The sequence below is a fragment of the Fusarium vanettenii genome (genome assembly GCF_000151355.1).
Source record: "Fusarium vanettenii 77-13-4 chromosome 6 genomic scaffold NECHAsca_20_chr6_4_0, whole genome shotgun sequence".
NCBI lineage: Eukaryota > Fungi > Ascomycota > Sordariomycetes > Hypocreales > Nectriaceae > Fusarium > Fusarium vanettenii.
The window spans coordinates 489,761-503,817 of record NW_003315865.1 but is presented as its reverse complement, the minus strand read 5'-3'; the positions used below and the strand labels follow the sequence as shown (position 1 = coordinate 503,817).

General features: G+C 52.6%; 5 protein-coding genes across 5 annotated transcripts; 4 read left to right on the top strand and 1 right to left on the bottom strand.

Moving 5' to 3' along the window:
* Positions 1-210: 210 nt before the first annotated feature.
* NECHADRAFT_81533 (uncharacterized protein) lies at positions 211-1,403 on the bottom strand (the record flags this gene model as incomplete). The annotated part of the gene is made up of 4 exons (XM_003044652.1): positions 211-693; positions 886-1,081; positions 1,269-1,345; positions 1,401-1,403. The coding sequence occupies 4 exons, from the start codon at positions 1,401-1,403 to the stop codon at positions 211-213; spliced, it is 759 nt and encodes a 252-aa protein (XP_003044698.1).
* A 1,272-nt stretch (positions 1,404-2,675) lies between these two features.
* NECHADRAFT_61880 (uncharacterized protein) lies at positions 2,676-4,738 on the top strand (the record flags this gene model as incomplete). The annotated part of the gene is made up of 9 exons (XM_003045065.1): positions 2,676-2,855; positions 2,928-3,005; positions 3,071-3,120; positions 3,186-3,330; positions 3,390-3,432; positions 3,489-3,574; positions 3,642-3,711; positions 3,761-3,992; positions 4,043-4,738. The coding sequence occupies 9 exons, from the start codon at positions 2,676-2,678 to the stop codon at positions 4,524-4,526; spliced, it is 1,368 nt and encodes a 455-aa protein (XP_003045111.1). The 3' UTR covers positions 4,527-4,738.
* Positions 4,739-5,336: 598 nt separating this feature from the next.
* On the top strand, positions 5,337-8,370 carry NECHADRAFT_100859 (uncharacterized protein). Its single transcript, XM_003045064.1, has 2 exons — positions 5,337-7,591; positions 7,646-8,370. Exons 1-2 carry the CDS (start codon positions 5,527-5,529, stop codon positions 7,660-7,662), a joined length of 2,082 nt encoding a protein of 693 aa, XP_003045110.1. The 5' UTR covers positions 5,337-5,526; the 3' UTR covers positions 7,663-8,370.
* A 1,436-nt stretch (positions 8,371-9,806) lies between these two features.
* Positions 9,807-10,761, top strand: NECHADRAFT_44125 (uncharacterized protein; the record flags this gene model as incomplete). The annotated part of the gene is made up of 6 exons (XM_003045063.1): positions 9,807-9,853; positions 9,908-9,933; positions 9,995-10,083; positions 10,152-10,266; positions 10,357-10,635; positions 10,706-10,761. 6 exons carry the CDS (start codon positions 9,807-9,809, stop codon positions 10,759-10,761), a joined length of 612 nt encoding a protein of 203 aa, XP_003045109.1.
* Positions 10,762-11,381: 620 nt separating this feature from the next.
* NECHADRAFT_100856 (uncharacterized protein) lies at positions 11,382-12,972 on the top strand (the record flags this gene model as incomplete). Its single annotated transcript, XM_003045062.1, has 2 exons — positions 11,382-11,423; positions 11,517-12,972. The coding sequence occupies 2 exons, from the start codon at positions 11,382-11,384 to the stop codon at positions 12,249-12,251; spliced, it is 777 nt and encodes a 258-aa protein (XP_003045108.1). The 3' UTR covers positions 12,252-12,972.
* Between the last annotated feature and the right edge of the window lie 1,085 nt (positions 12,973-14,057).

The following is a 14,057-nucleotide window of genomic DNA, read 5'->3' as shown; positions in this document are numbered from 1 at the left end:
TGCATTTAGTTCAAGCAAGTGAAGAACTGCTCGTGCGGTATCATTTAGTGGTATCGCCCCAGGAATTCATAACGCCGTGGAGATGCTTCATCTCCTTGTCCTTCCGGTCAGGACTCTGCTCAAACGCCAAGCTCAAAACTCAAAGTGCAACAATCCGCTACCTAATCGACACGCTAAACTCCTTTCCCAAAGTGCCTGGCCTGGCATCATTCATGTCGTAATCATGGGCTCATGGTCATTCTCGCCGTGCAGGATTTGCCTGCTTGGGCTGTCAGGTTCTTCCCCGTTCAAGCCGATGTCGAGACGATCGGGGAGATTCTTTCGCTTGTCACGGGCAGTGTTTTCAGCCCAGACTCGCATCCTCACGAGCTGACGAATAGCGGCTTCCCGCCTCTGCGACTGTCGCTCTAGGATAGCCCGGTTGACGTTGTCGGCCACTTCGCGGCGCAAACCCGGTTTCAAGAGGTCGGCGAGCTGAGGTTCCAAGGATTCCGAGGGAAACAGGAGGAGCGCCATGGTTCTCTCCAAATCCTCCAGGAACTTGGGGTTTGTGGGTGCTCTGGGGCCCAATTGCTCCGTTGCAAATTTCAAGGCCGGCTGAATATCACCACCCGAAGCATTGCAAGTGCGAATGAGCTCGACCAATTGTAATCGAAGCAAGGCAAAATGCAGAGCCTTGTCTTCATCGAGAATCTTTATGCCAGGTCAGTACTTAAACAATGCAAGTGTGAAAGGCAGTTGTGTTTAATAAGGAGAAGTAAAGGCAATCATAGTAAAGTGGTTGTTCCTCATCAAAGGCCCGAAGGCTCTATGAGTGGTGCATGTAAAACTCGTGTTCTAATCATGTAGGATGGGTGTTTGGGGGCAGGTTGAGGATGAGCATACCTCAGGATCAAAGTCATTCAGAGTCTCGATGGCAGTTTGAATGTTGCCGCCGTGGATGCAATTCTGGATCTCTTGTCTCGCAATGATGGAGGCGCCATCCTGGTGAGGCTGGAGATTTGCTTCTTTGGAAAAGTTTGCCGCAGCGTTAGGATACCCTTCCATAGTAAGGTAATCCAGAATCAGGGCGTTGATGTCACTGCGCGGCTTGTTAGCATCTGATGACACGATGATAGGCCAGCAAGAGGTGCAATGTGGTGAGGTGATGTCAGACAAGAAGAAGATATATAACTTTTTTCCGCATTATATGCTAGGAGAGATTCCCATTGATATAGTTCATCATTTTACCGTGCAGATGGGGAGGGGACCAGGGCGATGCTTCGTACCTCTTGGGTGACTTGACGTCCTCGACACGCCTGTCAAAGGCATGCTTTGTGGGAGTGGCTGTGGAAGCAGACGACGTCTGGTTGAGGAGTTAGAACCGAGCTGCAAAGCTTGCGCGTCTTGAGAGAACGTACCATGGTTTCTGTCATCTATCGCAAGACCAGCTCTGACGACTTTTCGGAGCTCCGGTTGACAGGCTCGTCGAGATGAGGGTCTAGGATGTAGCCGGAAACAGGCCAACAGATGTTGATTCAGTTCATGAGGAACAGGAAAGAGATCCAGTCTCTATGCCTGGATGCTCGCCAGTCTCAGGGAGATCTGAGCTATGAAAAGAGAGAGAAAAAGTTGATGAGAGGTGGAGGAGAAGAAAGGATGATTGGGGGCTGAAGGAAAAGAAGGGTGGTTTCGTGGTGGGTCAAGGCGCAGGAGCCAATCAAGATGACGAACGGCTGGCCCACAATGAGCTTTGCCCTGTAGCTGCCTCAGGACTCAACACTGCTGAATCGTTAGAGGCAGCTCGGCGTATTTCGACCCCGCTAGAGAGCTGCGAGAGAGCTCTGAAGAGATGAGCTTTCAGTGCCGAGGTTGCCAAATTGCAGCCCCCAGGCATGAACTGAACTGACCAAGCCTGACGATCTGTTCCGTCTTCACACCACCTCTTGAGTAAGCTATCACTCTGGGCAGTACTACTCGAGCTTAGAGGTAGTCCCTGGTAGATCTGTATGGGCGCAATTGGAGGGGAAACGCTGTCATGCTACATCATCGTCAACGTCCAAGGTAGCCTCAGAAACAGGCCCCGACGTTCCAGCCAAGCCACGCACTACCACAAACTCGCAGTGGCATTGAGCTAGAGGCGTGATGCTTATCTGGACAGAGGCTGAAAACAGCCTGGATCGTGCGGAGCCTGCCCGCGCCGCCGGCCATCGCCGTCTTTCGATTGTGAGGAGAACCTGGATCCATTTCCCTGAGATGGAAGGTTGATCGTCGACTTCAGCAGTGCCACGCTGAATCATCCTTCTACTTCTACTTCCTCTTCTTCTTCTCCTTCTTGCACTATCGTTTGCAGTGATAGATCCATCACCGCCAGTTCTTGACACTGTCTGCTTCTGTTGCCCTGGGCATCCCGACTTTTTTTGCACGAGTTCACTTCTAGGTTCCTCCTTGGCCCCTGTGGATCGCACACGCGACAGAGGCTCGTGCTCACTGCTCCACCAACGGCAAACTCCAAACCCTCCATTTCGAACTTTGAAGGTGTTCAGTGCCGAGCTCGTGGACATTGCAGGGCTAGTTTTCGAAGAGAAACGTTGATATCATCTTCTTTGGACACGTCTCTGTGCCTTCTTTCTCATCTCACTTTTCACTCGTCATCAAATCATCAAGAACTCCCTCACCGAAACTAGCCCACCGCAATGTCCGCTGACGCAGTGCCTCAAGTCGAGGGCGGACTCGAGAGCCATGTCACGGTCCAGAAGCGAGCCTACTACTCGCCTCCTTGGGCTGATGTCAGCATTATTGGCGTCGCAGGAAGCTCGGGCTCGGGCAAGTCGACGCTGTCCCAGGCCATTGTCAAGAAGCTTAATTTGCCCTGGGTCGTCATCTTGTCAATGGCATGAAATCCCCAGTTACACATTCAACATGGCACTTTGCTCATTGATCGTCAGGACTCTTTCTACAAGACATTGACGCCCGAGCAGTCGAAGATGGCCTTTGCCAATGAGTACGACTTTGATTCGCCCGATGTATGGTGCCTTCAGCGTTGACATAGCCCAAACTATCAGAAGCAAGACTGATTAAATATATGTAGGCAATCGACTTCGACATCTTGGTCGACAAGTTGCGGGATCTTAAGGCCGGGTGTGTAACATTGTCCGGGCCGTAACCGCTGAGACTCGACTGACAATGACCTCGACCACTTCCAGAAAGCGGGCTGAGATTCCTGTCTACTCATTTGCCAAGCATCAGCGGCTGGACCGCACCACCTCTATTTATTCGCCCCACGTGTTGGTTCTTGAGGGCATCTTTGCTCTGTACGACCCTCGCGTCTTGGAGCTCCTTGACATGGGCGTATGTTCAATCTGTTCTGGCTCTCGTAATCGAGGCAGCACATCTAACACTTGTATTAGATCTACTGCGAAGCTGATGCCGATACCTGCCTGTCGCGACGGAGTAAGTTTTCAGGTTCATGCCGTTTCCCCTATGTCTCATACTGACATATGGAGCAGTCGTTCGTGATGTGCGAGAGCGTGGCCGAGACATTGAGGGTATCATCAAGCAATGGTTTGGTTTCGTGAAGCCCAACTTCGAAAAGGTAGCCCAAAGCAAAACTGCGCCAGGCCAGGCAGTGGATGATTTGCGGTAGCTGACATGATCTTCAGTTTGTTGAGCCGCAGCGCAAGGTGGCAGATCTGATTGTGCCAAGAGGCATTGAGAATCGGGTTGCCCTAGGTGAGTTTGTCTGATCTTGAAGGACGTATAGATGCTAATGCAGTTCAAGACATGATGGTCCAGTTCGTCGAGAAGAAGCTCTTCGAAAAGTCGAGACATCATCGAGAAGCCCTATCCCGTCTCGAGGCGGCCAGTAAGGATTCGCCGCTTTCTGATCGGGTTGTGGTTCTTCACCCAACGCCACAGCTCAAGTTCATGAACACTATCCTTCAAGATATGGATACTGATCCCGAGGACTTTATCTTTTACTTTGACAGACTGGCCAGTCTCATCATTGAACAGTACGATCCTGATGAAGGTGAAAGTAAGAAACACGCTGACGATGGTACAGAGCTTTGAACAATGTTCAATTCGAGTCTGCAACAATTGAAACTCCCCAAGGATACAAGTATCAAGGTCTTGTACCGAAAGGTGAAGTCTGTGCCGTGATCGTGCTACGCGGAGGTTCGGCGTTCGAGCCGGCGCTACGAAAGACGATCCCTGACTGCCGCACGGGCCGAATGCTCATCCAGTCCGACTATTCCACGGGCGAGCCGGAGCTCCACTACCTGCGGCTGCCAGACGATATCGCAAGGCACGAGAGCGTCTTGCTTCTGGACACTCAGATGGCGACCGGCGGCTCGGCGTTGATGGCGGTCCAGGTTCTGGTTGACCACGGAGTCCAGCAGGAGCGTATCGTGCTGGCGACGTATGCGGCGGGCAAGGTTGGAATTCACAGGTTGACATCCGTGTTCCCAGACATCACGGTGGTGGTCTGCAACATGCTCGACTACCAACAAGAGCGATGGGTTGAGCAAAGATATTTCCGTTGCTAATGGATCATGGGGTTGTACGGCGGTGTACCACAGTATATACGGTCTCCCCGATTCTGCTTGTTGCGAATGTGAGCATGGGTTTGAGCGTGGGGGTAATGACTTATTAGTAACTATCTGTAAGCCCTTACACAGACAAAGTCAGTCATTCAAGAACAATTAGTCAACACTAGCAGTAACAAGAAGGTCAAGAGATGTCGTAAAAGGATACAAGTAAAGTATTGTGCTCAATTGCTGCGTCTCAACTTGTTCAGTTCAGCTCCTGGCTACCCGGCATCGCTTCCCGACATAAGCGGCCAGGGCCCACGAAACGACATATCAGCCGCAACCAACAAGTTTTAGTCACTCGTGAGCCCACTGAAGGCGACTCTCGGCCGTATTTAACGCAACACCGAGCGTCATGGCCGACAGATCCGATGGGTGTAGAGAGGTCAGTGGACAGTCTGAATCCAACATGCATGACGATGGGAGGGAAAAAGATATTTCTATGAGCCCATCAAACAATATTACCAGGGTTTCAGGAGCTGTAGTGGAGTCGCCGATCGTCGGTGCCATCGCCAAGAATTTTGCTGGTGATGAACGCCAGCTCCAACCATGACGTAGCTTGACGTGCTGTCGGTAGGTGCGGCAGGTCCCTCTTCCTGCCGCATTAGGATCTCCAGCGCCTCCGGATGCGAGGTACATGGCGCCTCCATGCATTACACGACTACTCGCAGGAGGAGGGCAGGTACCTTTTGTCTTTCAAGTGGTGCGCGCCAGAATTTATCAATCTCTCTCCTTTACTCGCGCTTCAACGTCGTCATTCTCCCTTCTCATATCCCTCCCGCGCGTTTATTCGATCTCCTTTGGTGATCCATTGAGCAGTCGCAACCTCACGGGCACGCTCACAAGATTCGCTTCTTTCTTGACCACGTCATGAGCTGTCACTGAGCTCCCCTCCCACTTCTCTGATCCTTTCGACAACGATCAATCCCACGTTTCCACGTGAACGAGCAGCGCAATCATGCCCGCTTCCACCCTCATGGCCGCACGACTGGCTCGTGCTGGTCGTACCAGAGCTATTGCCAGCTCTCGATCTATAATATCTCCCATTACCCCTCGTTCGCTCTATTCGGCTCAATCGCGAACCTTTGTGAAGCTCTCAGGGGCCTCACCGTCGATAACCAAGAAATCCCAGGTTACAAGCCGAACTACTCGCCAACTCCCCTCTCAATACTTTGTGCGCGCGCTGTCAGGAAAGCCACTGCCTCAGGGAACCTCGTGGGTTCTCAACTTTTGCTTCCGTGCCGCAGCCTGGGTGGGCATCTCGATCACAGTTGTCGGCGCCGCCGTAGTCTGCTTTTTTATCTACGACGCTTCTACGTACTTTGAGCACCCCACACAGAGCGATATCGATGTGTCCAAGATCGCCCTCCAGCCTCGATGTGGAGGTGAAAAGAACTTGCCCATTGCTGAGGTCTTTATCGACGAAGATGACACAGAAGAGAAGCGGCGCCTGAAGAATAAGCCACGGCTTGTGATTCTTGGTGGCGGCTGGGGCGGTGTTGCTCTCCTCAAGGAACTGAACCCGGACGATTACCATGTCACCGTTATCTCGCCGACAAACTATTTCCTCTTCACTCCAATGCTTCCCTCGGCCACAGTTGGTACCCTTGAATTGCGATCACTTGTCGAGCCTATTCGACGCATTCTGAGCCGCGTTCATGGCCACTTTATTCGTGCCAAAGCTGCGGACGTTGACTTCTCGCACAAGCTTGTCGAGGTGTCGCAGATAGATTCATTCGGCAACGATGTCAGCTTCTACGTTCCCTACGACAAACTTGTCATCGCTGTTGGCTCAGTCACCAATCCCCATGGCGTCAAGGGCCTGGAGAACGCCTTCTTTCTCAAAGACATTAACGATGCTCGCAAGATCCGAAACCAAATCATTCAAAACTTCGAGCTGGCTTCACTTCCTACCTGCCCTGATGAGGAACGCAAACGGCTCCTGTCTTTTGTTGTGAGTGGTGGTGGACCTACTGGTGTCGAGTTTGCCGCCGAGCTGTTTGATCTTCTAAACGAGGATCTGTCACAACACTTCCCTCGACTCTTGCGCAACGAGATCTCGGTTCATCTAATTCAGAGCCGAGGCCATATTCTCAACACATACGACGAGACTGTGTCAAAGTATGCCGAGGAGCGCTTTGCCCGGGACCAGGTTGAGGTTCTCACAAACTCGCGGGTCAAGGAGGTTCAACCTGATAAGATTATCTTTACGCAAAAGCAGGAAGACGGCAGCTTGATTACGAAGGAGCTCCCTATAGGATTCTGTCTATGGTCTACTGGAGTGTCACAGACCCAATTCTGCCAAAAGTTGGCCAAGAAGCTTAGCAACGCTCAAACCAACCAACGTGCCCTAGAGACGGACACTCATCTTCGCCTGAACGGCTCACCTCTGGGTGATGTGTACGCAATTGGCGACTGTTCTACCGTTCAGAACAACGTTGCCGATCACATCATCACCTTCCTTCGATCTCTTGCTTGGAAGCACGGCAAAGATCCTGAGACGTTGCAACTTGGCTTTAGTGACTGGCGCGAGGTTGCTAGCGATGTCAAGAGGCGATTCCCTCAGGCCATCAACCATCTCAAGCGCCTCGATAAACTTTTCACCGAGTTCGACAAGGACAAGTCGGGCACACTGGACTTTGAGGAACTTACTGAGCTGCTCCGCCAAATTGATAGCAAACTCACCTCTCTACCAGCTACAGCCCAACGCGCTCATCAGCAAGGACAGTATCTGGCCCGCAAGTTCAACCGCATGACTCGTATGAACGACGCTCTGCGCGCCAATGAGATTCGAGAGGGCGATGTCGATGCTGCTGTCTTCAAGGCATTCGAATACCACCATCTTGGCAGCCTTGCCTATATCGGTAACTCTGCCATCTTTGATCTTGGTGATGGCCGGAACCTGGCCGGTGGACTTTGGGCTGTGTATGCCTGGCGCTCTGTCTACTTTGCTCAGAGCGTCAGTCTCCGAACGCGTCTTCTTATGGCCATGGACTGGACGAAGCGAGGTCTGTTTGGACGAGGTACGTGCTCTCTTGTTAATATCCGCACCTTGAACAATACTAACGCGTTCATAGATTTGATGAGTTTCTAATGTGGGTTTCATGGCATGATTGGATTCTAGAATTATTGGCGTTCAAGCAGGGGACTCGGGGCCCGGAGAATGAATGATGAGATCGGTTAAAAAGACATGATAATACTATGTAAATCCAGGTTTAGAATACCAAGATTTTCATTAAACAGGGTGCCAAGAGGTGGGCTCACACCAAGAAGACCACCGGCGTTTCTATGGCATAAAGAAAAAGTTGCAGGATTCTTTTGTCGCTAAATATCAACCAGTGGTATGCAGCCTCTATATCATAAAGTCCTTGTACGTCCACTTCTCGGTGTACTTGCGCTTGGCCTGCTTCTTGAACGGAATATGTCTCCTGCTCTCGACCTTGCCGCGCACCAGCATGCTTCTGTATCGGTCTCGGAGAAGGTTGCCCTCGGGCTTGAGCAGACGCAGAGACTCCTGTAGCTCATCGGGGAGAACCAGCTCAAGGTCTCGCTCAGGGAGCTTGTACTTGCCGAGCTGCTTGCGGCGCAGCTTTTCGTCGCGGAGCTCGCTGACCGAGTCGTCCGAGTCGTTGGCGGCTTCGGCAAGGGCCTTGTTGCGGTCATTCTCGTCAATCTCCTCGGCGATCTCTTTAATGCGATGCTCTTGGCGGCGCTGGGCTTTGATAGCGGCCTTGTGCTTCGCTAGACGCTCCTCCTCCTTCCGACGCTTGATACGGTTGCGCTGTGCTTGTGTCTTCCTCTGAGGTCGCTTGGCGGAGGCCTTGTCATCCTCGGCACCACTCTGGAATCCCTCCCACTCAGAATCTTCCTCCCATTCCGAAAGGTTAGCCCGCGCCTCCGCAGCCTCCGCTTCAGCTGCTGACCGGGCTGCGGCCTCCTGCTTCAACCGCTCAGCCTCCTCCTGCTCTAGACGCTTGCGTTCAGCCTCAAGGGCCTTTTCGCTCTCATGCGCCAGGCGCTCCTCGTAGTCGGTGAACATGGGGTTGTAGCTGTAGCCGCCAGAGGGCTTCTGCACAGCAGGGACATGCTTTCCGCTCTTGAGGAGGGTTAGGGGCTCCTGCTTCATTGACTTTGGCACCTTGGCCTTGACCTCTTCTTCCAAGAAATTATCAACGCTTGTCTCCTTGGGAGCCGCAGGCATGTCCCAAAGATCGTAGGTGGCGTCCTTGATTTGTATGGTGTTCTCGTGCTCGCCGTCGGCAACCCGCTTGAGCCGAGCAAGCTCCTTGTGGGATACCCAGTTGGTCTTCTGACGCTTCGCAGGGATGAGTCCATTGGTGGTCTTGTCGCCGGGTCGCTTGCGCATGGAAACAGCGGGAACGGCAGAGCGGGCATTGATGATCTCGTCAGCCTTGAGACCCTTCTTGATGTGCTTGTTGAATTTCTTGGGCAGCTGCGAGTCGCCGGCCGTGTCGAGAGTGAACAGGTCTTCGGACGCCTTCTCCTTGATAACACCGCTATTTCTCCATTAGCATGACAGGCGACTGGGGGCCAAAAAGAATGCCGTACCCTAGAATGATCTCCTTGTTCAGCTCCTCGAGTCCCTCTTGGACTTCAGTAACATCAACGTTTTTCCTCCATGCCTTCTTGCCCTTTCGCGACGGCTGATTGAACTGCTTGGGAGCGTCGCCTGCTCCGGCAGTCTTGGATTGTAACACTGGCATATCTGCGAATCCTCTCTGAGCGAACAGTAAGGATTTGTTGCTTGGTTTCAAGAAACGAAAATGCTGCTGGTCGATGGAAGTAGTGGGGGACAATCTTTCTTTAATTTTTTAGTGGAGCCTGAGTCTCGACTCCTTCCGCCATTCGTTATCGATGCTTTTTGGGCCCAAACGGAAGGACCGCCCACGTAAAAAACGGGGAGGATTTCTTATCGGCACGTGCACTTGCGTCGGATACGTTCATCGCCATATCCTCCTGCCGAATCCAGCATCCATAGGGCGACGACATCGACCTCCTTTCTCCGGATTTCATCTGTCAACCCTTGTCCCGATACAAAGTGGCCACACTCGGATCGCATCACCTCGACCTCTTTCCTGACGTCGCCGAGCCCGACTTCTTCTTGTAATCGCAACAAGAAGTTCCCGTTTCTCCCGACAACCTCGCATCCGGAGCTTGACAGCTGTCACATCTGTCCCGCGGAACAAGGGACTCAAGCAGAACGACACAACCACAACCATGGCGCAGGCCGGCGGATCTTACAACAACCCCTTGAAGAAGTTCAAGTATGTATTTCTCCGGCAAACATTTGTATTGCACTGATGCTAATCGCAGCTCAGGTTGGTGTTTCTAGGAGAACAGAGTGGTACGTCGACGACCGATTCCGGCGCCGCCAAGAGCGACTTCACTAACTGCGATCTCAACAGTGGGCAAGACCTCCTTGATCACACGATTCATGTACGATTCCTTCGACAATATGTACCAGGCGACAATCGGCATTGATTTCCTCTCCAAGGTGAGCACCTTGTGGCCGCCGCCCTTGGGCCAAGACTGACGCCTGTGGCTTAGACCATGTACCTTGAGGACCGGACGGTGCGGCTGCAACTTTGGGATACCGCTGGACAAGAACGATTCCGAAGCTTGATTCCCTCATACATCCGAGATTCCAGTGTAGCTGTTGTCGTCTACGATATTTCGAGTCAGTTTCCCCTGAGCTGACCCCACCCCGACCCCCATCGCTTCCATTCCCAGGCATCCATATTTGTACTAACACAGTTCACCTTTGCAGACGCCAAGTCGTTCCAAAACACCAAGAAGTGGATCGACGACGTACGAGCCGAGCGAGGTAACGATGTGATTATCGTGTTGGTTGGCAACAAGACAGATCTTAACGACAAGCGGGAGGTTACTACACAGCAGGGTGAGGAGGAGGCCAAGAAGAACAACCTCATGTTTGTCGAGACGAGTGCGAAGCTGGGCCACAACGTCAAGAACCTTTTCAAGAGGATAGCACAGGCTTTGCCTGGTATGGAGGGAACCGATGCCGCAGCGCAAGCTTCGAGTCAAAGTATGTGCCCCACGTCGTTCAACCCTGACCGACTTGCCAAGAGCTTGGAACTGACCAACCACTTTTCTAGTGATCGACGTCAAGACGAACAACGCCCAGCAATCACAAGAGGGATGCGCATGTTAATTAAACCCACCTCTTTGGCCAGTCGGGACTGGAGTAAAGGAGTATCTAGGACAATGTAAGCTATGCTCACAACATGAAAGAAGCCTTGTGACCTTGCGCATGCCGAGGGTATTAAGCATAGCGTATAGATCTAAGGGCAAGAGCTTACATCTAATAAAGGAGAATCACATGTGTGGGTTTGAGTCAAACACCGAGTAGCCAGTTAATAACAATAAGTTTCAAGCGAGCTTTAGAAACAAAGTACTTACTGATGCATTGGCAAACGATATTAAAGACAAAAGCTACTCACACAATGCCTTTACGCGTTTACAGGGAAGATATGTACAAGGTTGTTTAGCTCCTTAATTTAAGTTGTTGCATGCTTCCTCCACACGTGACCCTGCATTTAGATTGCGCCCATCAGTGACGGAAGCGGCGGAAGACCTCTTCCCTTAGTCAGCATCATCAACTGGGAATGATCCTTATTTCCCATTCACCACGTATCGCGTCCTTGCTTTTCAACCTTTAACGCGCTTCCGGAACCAGGCTTCGACTGACGAAGAGGATACCCACGACGAGAATAAATCGATAGTCTGAAGGACGGAAGAGGATAGCGAGGGTTCTACCAGCACCGCCTCGCCATGTCTCGACTCACGCGATCACTCCGGGTGCCCCGGCCGAAGGTAAGGAGAACAAACTCTCAGGTCGACAGCGATGGATTGAGACTTGCACAACGCTCAAAATAGGCAACATATGCTAACTGAACCTGCCTCTAGACCCTGTTTGGCTTCATCAGCCTTCAGACCGGCACAGAAGTCATCTCACTCGCCCTCGTTTTCAACAAGGTCACCGGTGTCTACGGTCTGCTCGCCATCCTTACCGGCTACCAGCTCTCCCTCCTTCAGCTCTCTACCTACGTCTACTCGATCGCCATTCTTATCGGGCTCGCCATCCTGGTTCCTCATGTTCGACGACAAAGCCCCTTCGAGTGCCTGGCTCTCGCGTGGATGTATATTCTCGACACAGTCATCAACATTGGATACACAGCGGCCTTCGGCTTGGACTGGTACTTCTCTACTCAGTTGACCGAATCAGCCGACCTCAATAAGACGAACCTGCCCAACTTTGTGGCTGAGGGTATGCAGGGACTGCGCAAGGAGACAGAGATGCATGGAAAGGTTGTGCCACAAGAAACGGCGACGAGCATGCTCCTGATCGTTGGGTCGATGCTGATCCGCGTTTACTTTTGCTTCGTCGTAATGGCGTACGCTAAGCAGGTGTTGCAAAAGTACATGCAACTGATGATTCTGGAAGGTCCCGGTGTGGATGACCAAGAGGGACCGTTCGCTGAGGACCTACCGGACGGCGAGGGCCGCAGGGGACGACTTGGCCGTTTGATGGTATCGTACGGCCGAACTTACTGGCTCGATGCTCGAGAGTCTGATGAATGGGCCCCTAACCTGGGTCCCAACAAGTCGGGCTCGGCGGGCACACTGGCTGGTGAGGTCTAAAGAACATTCGATATGGGAGATGCCGCAGTTTGATGAAAGAACTCGAAGGACGGTGCACGGAGTCTGGAGTGAAATATGATGGTCAGCGGCCAGGCCGGGAGACGTTGCCGACTGACTTGACACCTCTGCGGTATGAGATATGGCCTGGTACCTTGACCTTTGGATCTTCTCAGAACGACACGCATGTTCAGAATGAACGGGCGCAACACATGATAGACGGAGTAATTGTGAAAGGGGGTGGGTGGCATTTTTGGTCTTTACGGGGCGACAACGGAGACCAGTCCGGGATCACAGCCGATGGCTCGGCCGGCGCGGGACAGAAGCGGCGAGTGCGGCGAAAGTGCGGCATGCTGCGGATCGGCTCAGCGGCGTCTGCGGGCGGTGAGAGCGGATGAATCGACTCTGCGGCTGGTGAAGCGGCATTGCGTGATGGAACGGCCCCGGCAGATTGCGACGAGACGTCAGAAGCACATGGCATCTCATAATTACTCGTTGGATAATAAGCGCAGATCAGTGGGCTCGGGGGTGTTCTCTCACATTGACAAAGGATGTTGTCAACGGAATCTGGGTGGACATGCTTGGATCATGAACTGGCTGCATTGCAAGGGCGATGGACTAATGGAGAAATGGTAATACCTGTTTCGTAATATAGGAAATCAAATAAACGTAGATACCAAGACTCTTCAGCAAGACATGTCTTGACAGCATTCGTTTGAGATGGAACTGAAGTGCTCGTTTCCATAGAGATGGATCTGGATGGAATAGGCAAGCTATTCCAGCCAATGGTAGCCACCCATTTAATCAATCAGTCAGCCTCATTGCGAACCTCCGTCCTCGGAACTCCAGTTGGGGACGGGCCAGACGAGAATGGATAGGAAGTGGACCGAGGCCAAGTCGGAATTCTCTAAGGCGTTTGTTTACTCAGCCATTGATGGAATCGTTCGTTGTACAGATTGCGTGAGAAGAGAGAAATAGCAGATGACCAATTCCTATGCAACTCTTCGTCTGTCTGCCGATGGTGTCATTCCCATGCTCTCCCCCAGGGTTTCGAGGCCAGAGAACGCACAGCGGCCACCGGCCGGTTCTCGGAGGTACCCCTACTGGTTCGAGCGTGCGTGACCTGGCTGTTTTGGGGTGGGCAGTTTTAGGCGACCAGGGCAGGAGCGAATTTGGCCTGCACCTGCCTCTCATCATTTTTTACTCGTCTTGCGCGGGTCGTCGGTGGCCCAACAGCGTGCCTCGAGCAGGAAGTCGGGGTGGGTCCTTCTGTGTCATGTACCCCGGTACGTACTGGCTCCCACTGCCGGCGCTGGCGTGTGGGTGCTGATTGGCTAGACTCAACACTTCGACGCAGATCAACCAATGGCAAGCACGAGCGAAGCAAATCCGAAGCTCGCCATTTGTCGTCGGCGGTCGCGGAGCCGTGCGCCGGGTCTGGTTCTAGCGGCAGGCGCGACCCCGAGGCAACACCCCAAAGAGACCCCAATGAGCCCCGCCGTCCGGGGCATGGCATCCCGCTAATCGATCACGCAATCGAGGGCAAAGATTCATACAAGCAAATCTGCTGGTTGCTGCGTGGTCTCTGCTATGGTTTTTTTTTCTCAGTGCCTATTTGGCGCCGCGCGGGGGGGTAAAATTCGTCGGCCGGGTGGGCAAGTGAGAGAAAAAAAAAGGCGTGCGAGCACAGGGAATAGAGCAAGCGAGGGGCCGAGCAAAGGAGGGGGGTCGCTCCAGTCAACAGACCTTCTTTTTTCCCTTCTTCGGACGTTGAGCCAGAGGGAAGAAACCTTTTTCTAATCTCCAAGG